Here is a 15,941-nt window from a genome sequence, read left to right on the forward strand (position 1 = left end):
TCAAAGGGAGCGCGGGGCGTTTAGTTGGGGAAGCAAAACTTTAACGAAAAATGGCACCGGAATCGCGTGCTCCATCATTGAATGGAGCCCACGGGTATGATGCCATTAATTAAAAAGTTTATTTTATAATTCCATATTTATGCTGCCAACGCGCGGGGGTACGCAATGATGGATGGGGATACGAGGGGCGTTCGTTGTGTTCACAGCTGTATCACGAACAGGCACCCAGCCCGACAGTGGCCGACAGTGTTTGCGGAACAAGAAAAATAACGAAAGGATTCGCAATTCTCGTATTGGATCGTTCCTTTTCCGGCCAAAAAGGGTTTCGGTTCAGTGGTTTGTTTAGCGATTGTGCCAACGGAACAGCACGCCGACGGGGTCGGTGAGAGATCGGTGGTTGGAGTCTCAAAACTCAACAACAATCTCTTCCGCATTTCTTTGGCCGGGTTTTTAGCATAAAGTCAGCGAAGAGTTTCCGTAGCTTGACTGCCCAAAAGGGGTTTACTTTCTTCCTTCCAGAGGCTAGTACGAAACCCTTCAATTGCTGCTCTCCTCGATCGCCACTGAACCGTGCAACATGCAGAACAAATCCGGCCATGGCCCGAAGGCCGGAAAACAATCTTGAAATCAATGCAAATCGCACCATCGTGCGGTGGTGGTATCGTGCTACAACAGGATAGATATTGCACCATGACCTCCCGGTTCCTTGGGGGGATATTGGGAAGGCCCAAAAAAACGGCTATATTAAAATGCATCCATTGCTTGCCACCCTTGCTGGTCGATTGTACAGTAGAGCATACTGTTTTGTGGCGATAGTCTTAGTTTTGTTAAGGTCCGCGGCCTAGTAGTGCGCTACTTGCTCATGCATGAGTGAAATTGAGCAAATATTTCACCGGGCAGTCGAAGTAAAAAATTCAGGCCCAAACTTCAGTCAACCGGCAAATGGTGGGCTGTACGGTGCTGTGTATTGAGTGAAGTACACTTGCCGGAGGCTAGATTCCATCACATGCATCAAGCTGTTCCGTTAAAGCATTAGTGCCTCTTCGGTGAACAACAATATTGCACATTTTTCCAAATATTGACCACAACAGACGTTCCATCTATGGTGAGTATCAAAACTGAACATCCTCCTCCAAGAAACTCTTCTCTTTCTGGCTTGATCGCTTGTTGGTGCAGGGAACAAAGTAGTTATAAAATATAAAGCTTTCTAATATGAAATAATTAATAGAAATGAAAATATTCTAATTGTTTGCTAAACTATTACTTACACACTCTACCAGTTGGCCAACACTTCACCGATTTTAAAGCTGTTCAACGCATTGTATGAAGTTTCGGAAACTCGTTAGTTTCATCCTGACTTCTGCTGCTTATGCTTCGAGTATTTAACAGTGTAACACAACAGGGTAAGAAAATAGAGTGAAATAGAGCGATATAGATAGAAGGAGAGAGAGAGACATTGGGTATTGGGTAGGTTTGGATTTAAATTCACAACTTTTAAAACTATAAACGATCGCTCTCTAATTTACGGGTACGATTGTGTTCTCCTCTCCGTTTGGTTCCCTTTTTTCGTTTCGAGCCTTAGTAGGATGAAATCGTGATAGTGTTTTACTTTCATAAGAAAAATATACGTCTTTCAATACGATCCTTTTGACTAATGTTAATGTGTCTTTCCTTTTTTTCTTTTATCTTTTTTTCCTTTTTCCTGATGTTTTCGTTTTGTTTTCCTCTTCTGAGTTCTAACTGTTGTTTTTCTTTCCCTGTTCTTTCAAACACCGGCACAGTTGTGGTCTAGTGTTGTAATTCTAAGCACCGTGAGCATCTTGCCGGGTTTTTTTTTACTCATTCGTATCGTATTTTTACTTATTGTCACAAAAGTGTGCTCGGGTTTTAGATAACAGAAGTAGAAGATAGCACCGTTTTGCATGAAATTTTAGCAAGAGTTGTACACGGTTTTCGGGTTTTGTGGGAAGTTAGTTATGGTTTTTGTTGTGTTTGCGTGTCTGGAGCTGTGTGTGTTTGTTTTTATCCTTTAGCGTTTCTCTTACGTTAAGAAATTTCATTTTCTAGAGGAAACTGTTCGGGGTTTTCTTTTTTACAAACCAAAAAGAAAAGCGAATGCAAATTGTAATACCAGCCAATTGCAATTCTTGATGCGGTTTAATATTCTAGTAGCATGTGCTTCGGTACGCCCTATGTAACGTTTTTTAATATGTTTCTCTGCTCTACTCTACAACGGATCGGTAAGCTTCGTAATCGGTTTCGGTTTTGCTTTCAATGTACAATTTAGTTCAGCGGGAAGACAAGGTTCACTTATACATATTTACGTAGGTGTGTACTCACGTCACAGCTTCGTTACACCTGCGTACTCACTCCAATGTTGTGACTTTTTTTTGTGGGGCGTCTTTCTTTCAAACTTTACCAAGAGATATGCTAAAAAAAGGTTTAACAAGAAAGAAATGCGCTGTTAGGTTAAAAAATAAAGAAGAGAAAAATCAAAAAGAGAAAGAAATTTATTAGAGATAAATAATAAAATTGGGTAGAAAATTTGATAAAACAAATAAAATACAAAAGAGAAACAGCCAACCAACGAAAACAATATATTTCGGAATAAACACAAAACAAGTTGTTATTGTGTGGTGGTTTTGTTGTTTAATGTTTGTTTGCTCGCAAACTGACTCTCTTTATTTGACGAGATAGTACTTTTCGATTTCTGTTTTACTATAACTACATAATTGCTCTGCTGTAGCGCCAGAGATCGAGAGACATACCAATGGGGAGCTCGTCCTACACGCGTTCATAAGGGTTCCCCCCACCTACAGTAGCACGATTTCGTTTTTTATTATTATAATTTTACGTTAAATAATGATTAAATTCGACTCCCGCCTAATAATTGCTTACCGATGAAATGATTTGAATGATATTGAATACTTTTACCGTTACTGCCGCCATCACGCCGAATGGAGCGTACATGACTTGAAAAACAAAAAACCGCGTGTGTACCACCCCTTACGATACCGATCGGTTTGCTGTTTGTTTTTTTATGTTTCATTAAGTTTTAAGCTCAATTTACCAATCAATCGAAAGCGTTGCAGATTAAATTGATTGCTTTGTTTAAAATGCCGATCACTAACAATTTAATCCCCATCTCTCATAAATACATCTTCAAATTAGACCGTAAGTGTGTTTTAGTGTTTTTGTATGTGTGTCGTTAGAGGAAAAAAAGAAGGAACTAGTAGTAAAAGAACCCAAACCAAAAAAACGAACACACAACGAACATAAAAGACCAGTTTTCGTAAAGGAACAGATGAAACTTACTGATGATCGCGATCGTTCTTCGGCGACGTGCTGCTACTCATCAATTGTACACAGGAGTAATGGTTCTTTACAGTGCTACTTACATTTTGTGTTAGTGTTTCTCGTTTACATTATTCTTACCAATTATTTGGGTAATTACCTTACGCTCTACTGTACCGACAGCGTGTGTTTACTGCTTTCAGTTTGTTTTTACACATGGCGCGTTATTTGGGAGTTTGTTTTTTTTTCTTGTGTGACCGCTTTGTTTTTTTTTCGATTTCTTGTTCTACTTTTAAAATGATGCAATGATGTTTTATGAATTAAATCTCATTTTTTAAAATTCTCCGCGACTCGAAGGAAACATCAAAACAAAAAAAAAAGAAGAGTACCAATGGGGACCAATGGGATAGAATATCAAAAAATGAATATAGTAAAGCACATATAACTTACGGAGCATTAAGCTGATCATATACGTTCTTTTCGTGCGCACAAATTTGTGTCCAAATTTCGTTTGTTGGTGGGATCGATAGGTTTTGTTTCCTTCTTCGTTTCGTTTCGTTGCCGTATGCAAACCTAAATACATCACACAGTGTTCCCCACTTCTCGGTCGTCCTTTTCCGTGCGGCTTTTACATTTTCAGTTCGAATTCGAGTGCATCATCCGGTCTTCGATATGGTTCTGTTTTTACTGCTGCCAAATGTCGATGAACACGCGACTTGAAGGATGTACGATCACTTGCGTACGTATGACACCCAAACTGTCTGACCAATACCCGTTCTGGGGCTGATCTCGTGTAATTACAACTAATAATTACATCCAACCCGTCCAGCCGTTACGTCTGTTCTCTATTTCACCACGCCTCTATGAGCATCGATTTTTTTTTGCACCAAGGTTGATTTTTCCGTGTTTTTTCAAAAGCAGTTTTTGAAAGACTTTCAAGACTTCAACAGTGGTGGGCTCCGGTTTCGCCCTCACTAGTTTCTGGTCAGCGTTTTCGTTCGCTTGGCCGTCATCAACCGGACTGGATCAGCTAGAACGGTGTGCGGTTGGGCTGCGGATCGTGTGTGTATGTATGTTTATGGGTGCGTGAGTGTGTGCGAGGAAATGAGTTGTGCCAAGGATACGATTCGGAAGGGAGATTTTGATGTTCATCATCAAGAAAAGAACAAAAAAATGCATTGTTTCAATAAACTGTGTTCGACCACACGGTTTATGTTGCTCCTTTCATTTTAATTGTGGTGAAAATACTCACTGCAAATGGAAAAATAGAGAGAAGAGAGAGAGAGAGAGAAAGAAGAAAGAGAGAGAGAACGATATGGATGAAAAAATGAAAAGAAAACATGTTAGTGAGATGAACCTGGTTCTGATTCGCTTTTTATTGGCGTTTTTAAAGATTATTTTATGTGATTGTTTAGAGTGATGTTTGTGTACTGTTTAAAAAAAATCTTGTAAAACACACACACACACAAAACAATTAAAAATTCACCAAAAACAAAAAACAACCTAATGTTTGCCTTTGTTCATGGAAAAGGTAAACAATACAAACACTACCCCATGAATACGTGCCACTGTTAAAAAAAACAGAAAACACAGAAAAACATGAAATAGAACAACAAAATGTAACAAAACACAATTGCAAACCGAAAAGCCCATTTCGCTTGTTGCAGACAGAATTTAGCAAAACAAGAAAAACTGTAAAGTTGGTGCAAAACTCGACACTCGACAGACAGGTGGTAAAACAAAGACAAACACGATCGAATGACCAAAGCAAAACACGAAAAAAAAAACACAAAATGAAAGTGATGGAAAAATGTGCAGCACACACCGGAAGGAATAAAAATCACAGTTGGAAAGCAAAGCAGGTAGAACAAAATTTTCGATTAAATAAAAATGTAATTGAAAGGAACTGTAAAGCAACGAACAAAAAAAAAGTTCCACTAATTAAGTAAACGCGCTTGCGTTGAAGAAGCGCGAAACGGGAAAACGCACAAACGCATCGGAAAATGGAATAATTTAATTTTTTTAAAACAATATGCATGCTTTGTACAATGATGGACGTTCGTGTCTTTCTACATTACAACTATGCTTGCGCTCCATGCTGTAGGATCGTTGGTTCGTTCGTTCATTTTGTCTCGTTTTCGTAACTCATTTCTATTGTTTGTTGACGAAGGCCAAAAAAAGTGCTACGCGTCAAACAAAAGATAGATACGTGTGCGAGGTGATGATTTCCGCTTTTGTTTGTTTCGGTGCTGTTGTGAGTGGGTCTTGTTTTGTATTCCTTGTCAAGCTACCCTAGTAGTGTGGGTTGTGTATGCCGGTATTGTGTGTGTTTGGTTTATAGGCTAAAGGGAAGCATTTGGTTTATACCCAAGATTTTTCCGCTGCAAGAACAGATGAATTTCGCGGAAGTTTGGCCGGCTCGCCTCGTTACGCTGCCAGCATTCGCACATCAGATCGTAGATTTCGCGCGGACATCCGACGGGTATTGGAAGCAAAATCTGCAATTAAATTGAAAGAGTGGGCAGGAGAAAAAAAAACATTTAATTGGTGACAAAATTTATGCTCAAAATATACAGAGTTTGACGAACTGCTAAAGTTAAAGTTAACGTGTTGCATTAAGTACTTCCCCAAGGAACATCAGCAAGAAGAGAAGGTGAAACCACACAGAGCATTTAAAGCTCTTCAAACATTGACCGTTAACTCAGCCGGAGCAGCGTGAGTGAACAATTGTTGTTAAAAATTCCAAAACTCCCCACACTCAAGTACTAAACTTCCACTCGAGACAGATGCTTGAGGCGGTGGTGACTACTACTCGAGATGGCGGATTTTTTTTTATCCTTTATCCCAGCGCGCGAGATGATGGAAAGGACGCTGGAGTAAGAAGTAACCCGGCCGTAACCGACCACTTTATCGTTTTAATTTACCAGCAAACGTGGTGTCCGAATGGTACTGGAGACGTGCTCGGTCGGGATGTAAAGTGAGATTTCACAATTGTGTAATGTTCATTAGAGTTGGGAAAAGGTGGGGCGATGAAGTGGGTTTTTGAGTTTTCTGGAGTTGCTGGAGTTCGGGCAAGGAGTGGGCACTACATCAAAAATAATGAGTAAAACGGAACAGTAGCAGAAGCAATAAGGATCGCAAAGGAGGAAAAACTAGCACAAGGAGAAGTATGTAACGCTTGGCAGCGTTACTATGGAACGCGATCTAGTATTCATTTTTATTTCCACTGAATTAAATCAGATTTTCAGCGAGTAGAGACTTTTTTTACGCCATCACAGTGTATGAAAATCAGACCAATCTAATCTATCGATGGCGATTCGGTGCTGAAGGAAGCTTTTGGAAAATAGTTACTTCATGACATACTGTGTAACATTCAGCTGACGTTAGGTCATTGTTTTAGTACTCCATCGGGTACTAAAGTGTGAAGCGCGTGGAGAAGAACACACCGATTGTAGAAGCGTTTGTTGTAATGTGTCATACAATCAGGGCCTCGTACACCTAGCAACCGCCGTCTGTGCTGATTGTTAGACGCGGACAGCGAGTAGCACAGTGTGTGGCAAGAAGCATGTCCGGAAACTTCAAGAGGCTCTTGTAAAATCGAGACGACGAGCGAACACCACCATGCTCGCTCACCGTCAATCAATCGAAATTCGATTCGACACAACCGAACGAACGATCTAGTACACAGCGCCTTTGCTGCACGCTGAAGGTGCCTCTCCATTGACGGTTGAGTGAGTGATTGGAGGTGGAAAACGGTTTTGCTTCCTTACCATGTCCTGGCTTGGGCATGACGGGGCTGAATACTTCCTTCGTTTTGTTCTATTTTGCGCTACCAAACGAGTGGCGAGAGGCTATCAATTTGAATTATCGCTGATGAAGAAAGACACTTCCGGTGCGATGGTTAATACTGGATTGGTTTGAATTTTGTATCATCCCTCGCAGCGGAAATGTAACTGAATTGCAATAAAACTGCTCGGTGAAGTAAATTCAATGGTAGTTTTATTTAATCGCTTTACACTTTTTACACGGTGCGGTTGTTGGGTGAGTTGAACCTGCGAATGTTCCGCAGGATTTCGCTTGTCTGAATTGGACTAGTAGTAGTTTCTTTTTGGCCAGGATAAAATGTAAAATACATCAAGCGGGACTTCATGATAAATCAAGTCCACTCAAATATGTTCAGCGAACAAATTTTCCATACGATTTGATGTTTTTCGACTTACGCAAATACGACAAAGGCAAATCTAAAAATTCTGGCAGTTTTGTGTAATTTTGTATGTGGAATTCAAATTTTTATTTGTTAAATTCCAATATTTTCAAAACAAAACAACTTAACATTTGCCTTTTATAAAAACATCTATCTGGCCCTATTTGTGTAAGGTGTGCCGACCCCTGGTGTAGAGGTATTGCGAATCATGAATGGACTCTTAAAAGATTCTTGCCTCATTAGCACAGAGGCTGGTCAATCTCTTCTGCGGCCCGTAGACAGCTCAGAGCCATTCATGTTGTTTGAAGATTTAATTCATCCAACTCTACACGAAAGAGGAAAGAGATCTTTTCAGGCCGCTTGCAGTAAGAAAAGCATAAGGAGCTATTGGCAAGCAACAGATATATTTTAGAACTAAAATATGCACACTCTAATGCACTCTTTTGCTTATTATAATCCTAAAATTCAATCCTATTTTCGCTAAAAAAATAATCCTTGCAGCTGATAAAAAAGCATCTTCTTCTTGTGAAGATTCAAATTCAAGCGGCTGTAAAATTGATTCATGACTTAAGCCCGGGGCCAACTATAAACGTCATGTTTGAGCAAGAGTTTATCAGCCAAGTGCAACAGAGCGTCACTGAATGCTCATACATAATTAACCTTCGTGTTTACTGGAGCATGTTAATAAGTTCACTTTTTCCGCACCGTACCATCGCTGCCAACGGCGCCGATCATCGTCCTGAGACTGCTTGGCAAAGTGTTGGTGGATGGTTTTTGCATCAATCATGCATTCATTCATTCTTCCCGTAATGCTTTAACGTGAAACGACAAATTGTTTGGCACAGTTTGTGATACTTAAAGTTAATTTCCAACCCAGGACGCTTTACACGGTGAATTGCAGCCCGGGGAATTTGGCATACATAGTCGGGACATGTAATTAAGATCGAGCCGGATTGCATCCGGGCTGTTGTACCGGGAGGCGTAGGAACAGTAACCTCCGGCGCTGTTAGTGATCCGGTCGCATTTAAGCAATCGCTCACTCGTGGCAGCCTTGCCGAAAGCCTCTTTCGGGAAAAGCTGCGAATAATCATTATTCATAGTGTGATTTAATATTTATTACAACGCCAGATTGTGCGTGCGCACTTTGGGTTTAGCTCCGCAGCCGGCTAGGAATTGTTTCGAACTTGCACTTGTGCTTATCCGTGCCGGTGCGATTGGAATTAAACCAAACCCATCATGGGTGAAGGAAAGCCGGAAAGGAACTCCCCCTATCAAAACGGGGACCATCAAGCCAAGTGGGGGTGCCATTAATGTGTGCCACATACGTATGATTGACGCCTCTCGAGGACATCTGTTGTGGGAGTAGGGGGAAGCAAAAGCGAGCGGAATAGGAAGGCAGGAAGATTGATCCTTTCCGGCTGGTCGTGTGCGTGTGTTGGTAACGATGGAATTTTAAGTCACCACACACTGCCTTCCGGCACGGGGTTTTTGGTGAAGTGATGCAGAATGCCTTCACTGTGCGCGCTTCCGAAGACGTGACACGGGACGCGACATTAGTCATTAATATTAATTACCTGATTAAAGTTTCAACCGTGGCGGTTGGTAGTGCTTTCTTCACACCACGTCACACCGCAAACGTTGAAGGGTTGTTGGTTGGGTCGCGGGGGTGGTGGGACAATTAAACGCTACCGACGCATCTCGAGATCGAGAGACCCAGATGATACAGATGGTGTTTTCTTTTATTTTCGGTACCTTAGCTTTCACTCCGAGGCGAGTGGCCTCGGAAACTGCGTTGGGTTGCGTCAATCATGGTCACATTCTTCATCTAAAGCAGGATCTCTCCTACCTTTAATTTCCTACCACCGTCAGCGTCATAAACGAGTGACGCCATTAGGGATCGCAGCATCGTTTTGCCGACGCCACTAAACGTGTGTCGCCCTCGGGAACGCAAGGCACATGAATTTCATTAGAGTCAGGACCTAATAAGCGTGATTATTTCTCGCGCAACCCTCACCCGCACCCCCGTGGGTGGTGGTGGTGTTTGAACAAATGATGAATTTAATTATTTTTACACTTGCGAGACACACAGGATGCTTCCGATTTTAAAGTACGTCACTCATGCTGGCCCACACTACCCAAAGCGGCCGTTTCGGTTTTGTTTCGGCAAGGGTTGCTTCCGTCCCCCGGTGTTGTATGTGCTTAAGCCGGTTTTGTGTATTGCTGCTTTCATTTAGAATGGGGCGTCCCTGCCTGTCAGGTAGTCCGGGAACCGTGCATGGATTATTCAAGGTTCATCATTCATTCAGTAGTGCTAAGGAACCACATAAACCGGCTTTTCAAAATAGAACACAATTACACCCATTTGACTGATGGGTCGAATGGGTTCGTGTGTGTGTTTGTGTGGTCGATATCATCCCACCCGGTAAATTTGGGTTTGCTTGCAAAAACACACACTAAAACCACCCCTAAATACGTAACATATGATGTCAACGACGTGCGGTTATGAATTATAAATGTTCAAATTATAAATAGCTCCGTGAAAATCCTTCGCTTCTTACAAACGTTACCCTTTTTCTGTGTGTGCGGGTGCTGCTCTTATGTGACAAACTCTCTAATATATTTAACACATACCGCATACCGTTTTGGCACGGATGTTGCTCAAACTTCCTCAAAGGACACGATTAATTCGATGACAAACAATCAATTGCTGGTTTCAAGAGTCGCAACAGCGATTGTGTACTGTTAATATGTTTTTCTTTTGTTGTAAAGATTTATCCAAAATTGATACGTTTTTAATAAAAAAGTATCTCAAAGTATATATTTGTATACATATGGAGAATGTACTGCGCTGTATGAGCCATCTGTTGCAAACAAACATGATATTGTATTCTATTATTTTTTTCATGTAATTTTAATAAACGAAAGTGCAAATAATCAAACTGAAAAACAAATATGAGCAACATGTTCTTCTATAAACAGTTTCATTACTCTTTCGGAATGGCAAATTGTCAACGACATCAGAATTGTAACAGCTCGAAAATGGTTCACACTTACAATTCCTCTTTGTAAAACATCATCAGCAAAAGCTAAAACAAACGCAAGAAAGAAAACTACACTTGGAGTAAACCTAAAAAGAAACCATATTCATGAAGAACAGCATCCGTTCATCCATTTGCGCCACACAGATAGAATGATAATGTTCATCGACATGTGAGTGGTAGGAAAATGTGACAAAGCATTCAACAAAACGCATCGAAAGTTCAGGTTGCTGTGATTGCTCACTGGACGAATCGTCGCCCACGGCAACCATTCTTCTTCCGATTCGATCGCACAAAGTACGCTTTGCAAGTGAATCTTTTCCGCATTTTGTCGTCTGGACGTGTTGGAAATGAAATGAAAGGGATCATACCGCGGCTAAAATGGTTGGTTACGGTTTGCAACTTTAGTGGGATTTTCTATTGCGTTGTTACACTCTTTTCAATGATAAAAATTGTTAGCGAAATGGATGTTTTTCTGGGAAAGACTTTTTGTTTCCTAGTGATTTTTTTATCAAACCATTAGTTTGATTGCAAAACTTGACAAATTTGGATTTGTTAGAATCTTTTGTTTATGTATTCTTAAAAAGATATTTTCGTTTCATATATTCTGTGGTACCGTGACCAGGAAATTTTAATATTTATATCAAAATCATATGTACTTTTATGTTAGAAATGGAAACATAATTGAGCAGTATCTAATTTATCATTATACACTAATCAATCATGCGGCAGCGGCTTCGATGCCATGCAATTTACTCACGTGTTTCTTGTTGTCCTGATACATATGACCGATGTTTTCGATCACCTTGTCGTCGCTCAGATTCTCGAACGGTTGCTCCCGGGCGAAGGTTAAAATTTCCCACAGCGTTACGGCAAACGACCAAACGTCCGACTTGGACGTGAACTTGCCCTGCAATAGGAACGCGTATAAGAATCGACAAAAAACACAGTAAGAAGCATTTCTTCCCCATTACTCACCATTAGCACGCTCTCCCAGGCCATCCACCGGATCGGCATTGGTTGTGATTGTCTTCCGGCACCTTCAAGGTGGCAGTAGTCAGCAGGATATGCTATGCGATTTATCACAGTTCCTAGTGTACAGATTTTAATCTCCAGCTGTGGTCCAACTAAGCAACTCCTGTGGATTGAGCGTTATCAGAAACAGAATAGAGAAATATGTTATGTTAAATAAAAAAAATACAAGTACGCCATTAGTGTAAGCACCACCACAATCAGAGACACACATTCGAAGGGTGGAATGGATCAGGAATGGATTTGTAAAATACTTCAATTGCTTTTCAATCGGCAGTTCGCGGTTTGCGGTTCAATTTACCCTAGGCCCACACAGCATAGCACTCACTCTATTCAAACCTTCACAGAAGGCTTATGATGTGCGCGGTTTCCGAAATGCTCTAATCGAGAGTTTTACGGCTTAATCGTAACTACTCGGAACCGGTTTTATGTGGCTGTCTGCCACCAATTTTAACTCGTACTGGTACTTTTCGCTTTACATCCTCCGCAGCCCCCCAATCGATTTCGTAGGGAAAAGGCACTCTGGACTGCACGGCTGGAGAACGGAGCAGAGCTGTATAAATCAACTACACTCCAGATTAATTATTCAACGCTGCCGACCACTGCCATAACTCATTCCCAAAGGAAGTAACCGTATCAATTTCCTGCCCTGCACTCGAACCCAGCTATGGTATGGTCCTAAATGTTTCACCGGCAGACCGGCAGCTAACTGGTCTCCGATTCTTGCCGCACCGGAATGAGGCGAGGTTTGAGCGAGGTCGGGGCATTAAGGGCTCTCGTTCGTTGGAGTTTAGCCGTACGGCTCCGGGAGGGTCGATTACAGTTTGAAAATGTGCAATTTTATGCCTCTCGGTTCGGCACCGGTATCGTTCATCACCTTCCAATCGATGGGTATCTGTTGGCCCCACTTTGCCAGGCTCTCTTGAATTCCCGTGTTCCAATATTCACCTCGCACACGGGAAGATGGTTCTTACGCTCGCCGAAAATCGCCTAATAACCACTCGTACCGAAAACGGGGCCACTCTGCAACAATGAACGGCACACACACACTCCGTTTATATAATAAATTAAATCCTAAATAAATAAACGCACTTATGCACATCGACATTCCACGGCCGGTTCCGCACACATTGCTTTGGTCAGCGAAATGACCGACCGACCACTCGATTGGAGCTACAACATTGGAAGAATGTGCCCGTATTGGTAACGATGGGTATGGATGCATAAACTGCTGGCAACCAGGTCCCGACCAGCCCAGTGGTTCGTCAACCTTTTTCGAGTAAGAAACCGACGAGAACCCGGTGGAACGAGAAGGGGGAACTCCATTTTAAACCCCCAAAAATGCAACATCGTTCCGCAAACATCGACTTCGCTGCTGTGGTAGGCGAGTTTACATTTATAAATTATTGGCCACCTATCGGTTCGACCATCCGCTGTTTCCGTCCGCCGAACTGGGCGACTCCATCGATGCGGTTCATAGCAGTGATGGCCCCAAAGCAGCAATGAGCACAAATTGGCGCGAAAATATAATTTCCGACTTTTGGAACTTTGGCAACTTTGGTGGAAAGCATTGTTTAATGTTGCCTCCTCCGTGGCGATGGATTTGTTGCGATTGGCGATCGGAATTGATGAAGTAATGGGGAAGATAATTCCACTACTTATGGGACGGGATGGAAGAACGGAAAACGTTTGATTCACGAGGACTTATCGTGAATATCATAATTCATTGCTTTCGCTATGTTTGTTATCATAGAAGAAGCTTATAAATAAGTTGTGAAAAGGTTGAAATAGCCACAAATAGTGAAACTTTTTAAAAGGATGGGTATATTGGGTATACAGGTAAGCTTCTAGCAACTTGTTCAATACGGGCAGAACTGTGCTGATCCAATGTCCAATGATGTCTAATTGAGCAGGATCGTCCCAATATCTTGTAATAAAATTGTAATAAAATTACAATATTACATACGATCAATGTTATTGAAGTTGTTAATTTTTTCGTTAATTTCAATTACAACAGCGTCTTTTGTGGGACTAGAGCTAGTTATATTTTGTTCAATTTTTCTTATATATCAAAGTGTTATTTTTTTATTATGAACAAAATTACGTCCTCAGACTGTTCCATCGAAGGTGGTTTATTCTTAAGAACTGAGAACACCTCCAAACAAATGTTCAAAGCCCAATAGGCAAGCTCCTTCGACACATTGTTAACAAGTTGTAATTTTTTATGTTAAATTGTTTTGAGTAAAGCCGAGTTTTTGATCAACTTTTACAGAATAAAATCCCTAATATTAGGGGAAAAAACTCTATCAACTTTTTGATATACCCAATAGTATTAAAGCAAACAAAATTAAACGTTAGGTGATGTATTTAGAACTTTTATTACACTATGTACCGTACATAACGCTTACGTCAATATTGTTTTGCTGATTGGGAATAAAATACAGTTTAATTATTATTTATACCAAACAAGTGGATAACGTAATTTATTGGGTGAGTGTTGTAGAACATAAACCAATGCCATTTGCCGTTGGGTTCACCAACCGCAAAGAGATTCCATAGTGGCGGCCCCATTTTCGGTCCTTTTAATGGTCGAATGCATCATCACCCTCACGATCCCGTGCTCGGGCACCGTCCGTTACCGGCCATAAGGCCGGCGGAAAAAAAGGACCGACCGACGACCAATTCCTGCTCTGTTTGCATTTAATTTCGCCACTAACGATGGGTTGGCGATGGGTTTCATCCGCCATCCCCTCCCAAGCGCGCTTCATGCATTTTTCGCACTGCATCCGAACGCCGACAGAATGCAGCAAAAGGGACCCCGGACCCGGAGACCCGGTGCAATATTCTTGATTGGATATTTTATTATCGCAATCTACAGGCATGGACGATGAGATGAGCTGATCCCCAAACTCGGGCTATCTCTCGCCACACACTGTTCCGGGCCACTTAGTTGTATCGTTGGAAGGTTTCTTTTTGCCCTCCCCATTCGTTGCTGTCCGTTTTCTTTCCCTTCTGCTCGCCCATCGTCCGAACGATGTGCCGCGCGTTGATTGTTGTGTCTCGCATCTTTTCGAAAGCCGGCGATAATGTCCATATGTGCGATCCGCATTATCGATCGATGGTAAACTCAAAGTAAATGTGGAAGGAATGGGCACACACACACACACACCCATAAAACCGAACATATCGAGCAAATTAAACTCACGAGCGAACTTTGCCATCGCTTTCGTTTTTGCCGTTGACCTCGGAATGAATTATTAAAATAAATTATGGCAAGGTTCATGCGCACACTGTAGATTATTGAAAGTAATCAAAACAAATGATGCAAACAGTGTGTGAGCGCTTGTCTCGCTCATCGAATGTATCGTTTTGTTTGTTGATACTCGTTTTATACTTGCGTGCGAAGTTGTTTTTCATACGCCAAACGGTTACATGACAATTGCGTAACTTAAGTAAATTTATAATGCGAAAGGTGGAGCGCAACCTCCAGGATTGCATTGTGATGCAATGTGTGTTAGGAAGACATATTGCGAAAGCAGACGGATAACGTTCTTTAAAATATTCAATTCTAGTGTTATTTATTTAAAGATATGAATACTTAAGTCAAAAATGTTATTTTTAGAGAGTTATTAAAGGTAAAAAATAATAAATCTATACAAGACAAGATCAATATTTATTCATAAAGTATCATTAGTCAGTCAAATTTGCACTGCATTAAACCGAATGTAAATCTTTCGATTAAATTTCTGTCCATATTTACCATAAAGCACTTTATTTCTCGCTTCAACAAAGAATAATAGCAAAGTTAAGGGCTGCACTATTGCATTCATAATCACAAGTTCCGCTGTCACGGAAACGGATATGTGACGGAGCTGGTGGTGATGCGGTTAATTGTATGTGGTAGAATTGTCACATGTCAACCGTGTCGAGGCACTCGCATCCCGGACATTCACGACATTCCTGCTTCCTTTGTGGTCTGGTATCGAACTCGCCCACCTACACTTTACTACACCGAGTGTGGGGAAGGAAAAATGCAATAAAAGCAATACATAGACGCTTACATTTGCTCTGTTTCACCGTCACGCAACGCAATATCGCTTTGCAGAAGAAGAAAAGAATTTTTTTTAAATTGCGCGAAATGACAGTTGTCAAAATTACACTGCAAAAAACAAAACCAAACGCCCAGGATGCTCTGAGAGGAAATTGTTTGAGTGGCAAAATGGAGTCACCTTTCCACCGAACAACGTACCCGATGGGTGGGAAAAAAGTGTGAAAACAACGAGCAACAACGAAAACAAAAAAAAAAGTAAACCTTTGTCATGTTGCAAATAAATAAATTATTCAAAACCCTTACTATCCCGGTTGTTTGTGAC

The 15,941-nt window shown here is 41.2% G+C and overlaps 1 protein-coding gene across 1 annotated transcript in view; it reads right to left on the reverse strand.

The window, feature by feature from the left end:
* Positions 1-3,208: 3,208 nt before the first annotated feature.
* LOC128300786 (discoidin domain-containing receptor tyrosine kinase B) overlaps positions 3,209-15,941 on the reverse strand; it is a 124,753-nt gene continuing 112,020 nt past the window's right edge. The window contains exons 14-17 of the mRNA XM_053036978.1: positions 11,515-11,674; positions 11,297-11,446; positions 5,662-5,792; positions 3,209-4,345 (exon numbers count right to left, since the gene is read on the reverse strand). Coding sequence (XP_052892938.1) covers positions 4,321-4,345; positions 5,662-5,792; positions 11,297-11,446; positions 11,515-11,674 — 466 coding nt within the window. The 3' untranslated portion in view covers positions 3,209-4,320. The remainder of the gene's footprint in view (positions 4,346-5,661; positions 5,793-11,296; positions 11,447-11,514; positions 11,675-15,941) is intronic.

Source organism: Anopheles moucheti, chromosome 3 (genome assembly GCF_943734755.1).
Source record: "Anopheles moucheti chromosome 3, idAnoMoucSN_F20_07, whole genome shotgun sequence".
NCBI classification, from domain to species: Eukaryota; Metazoa; Arthropoda; class Insecta; order Diptera; family Culicidae; genus Anopheles; species Anopheles moucheti.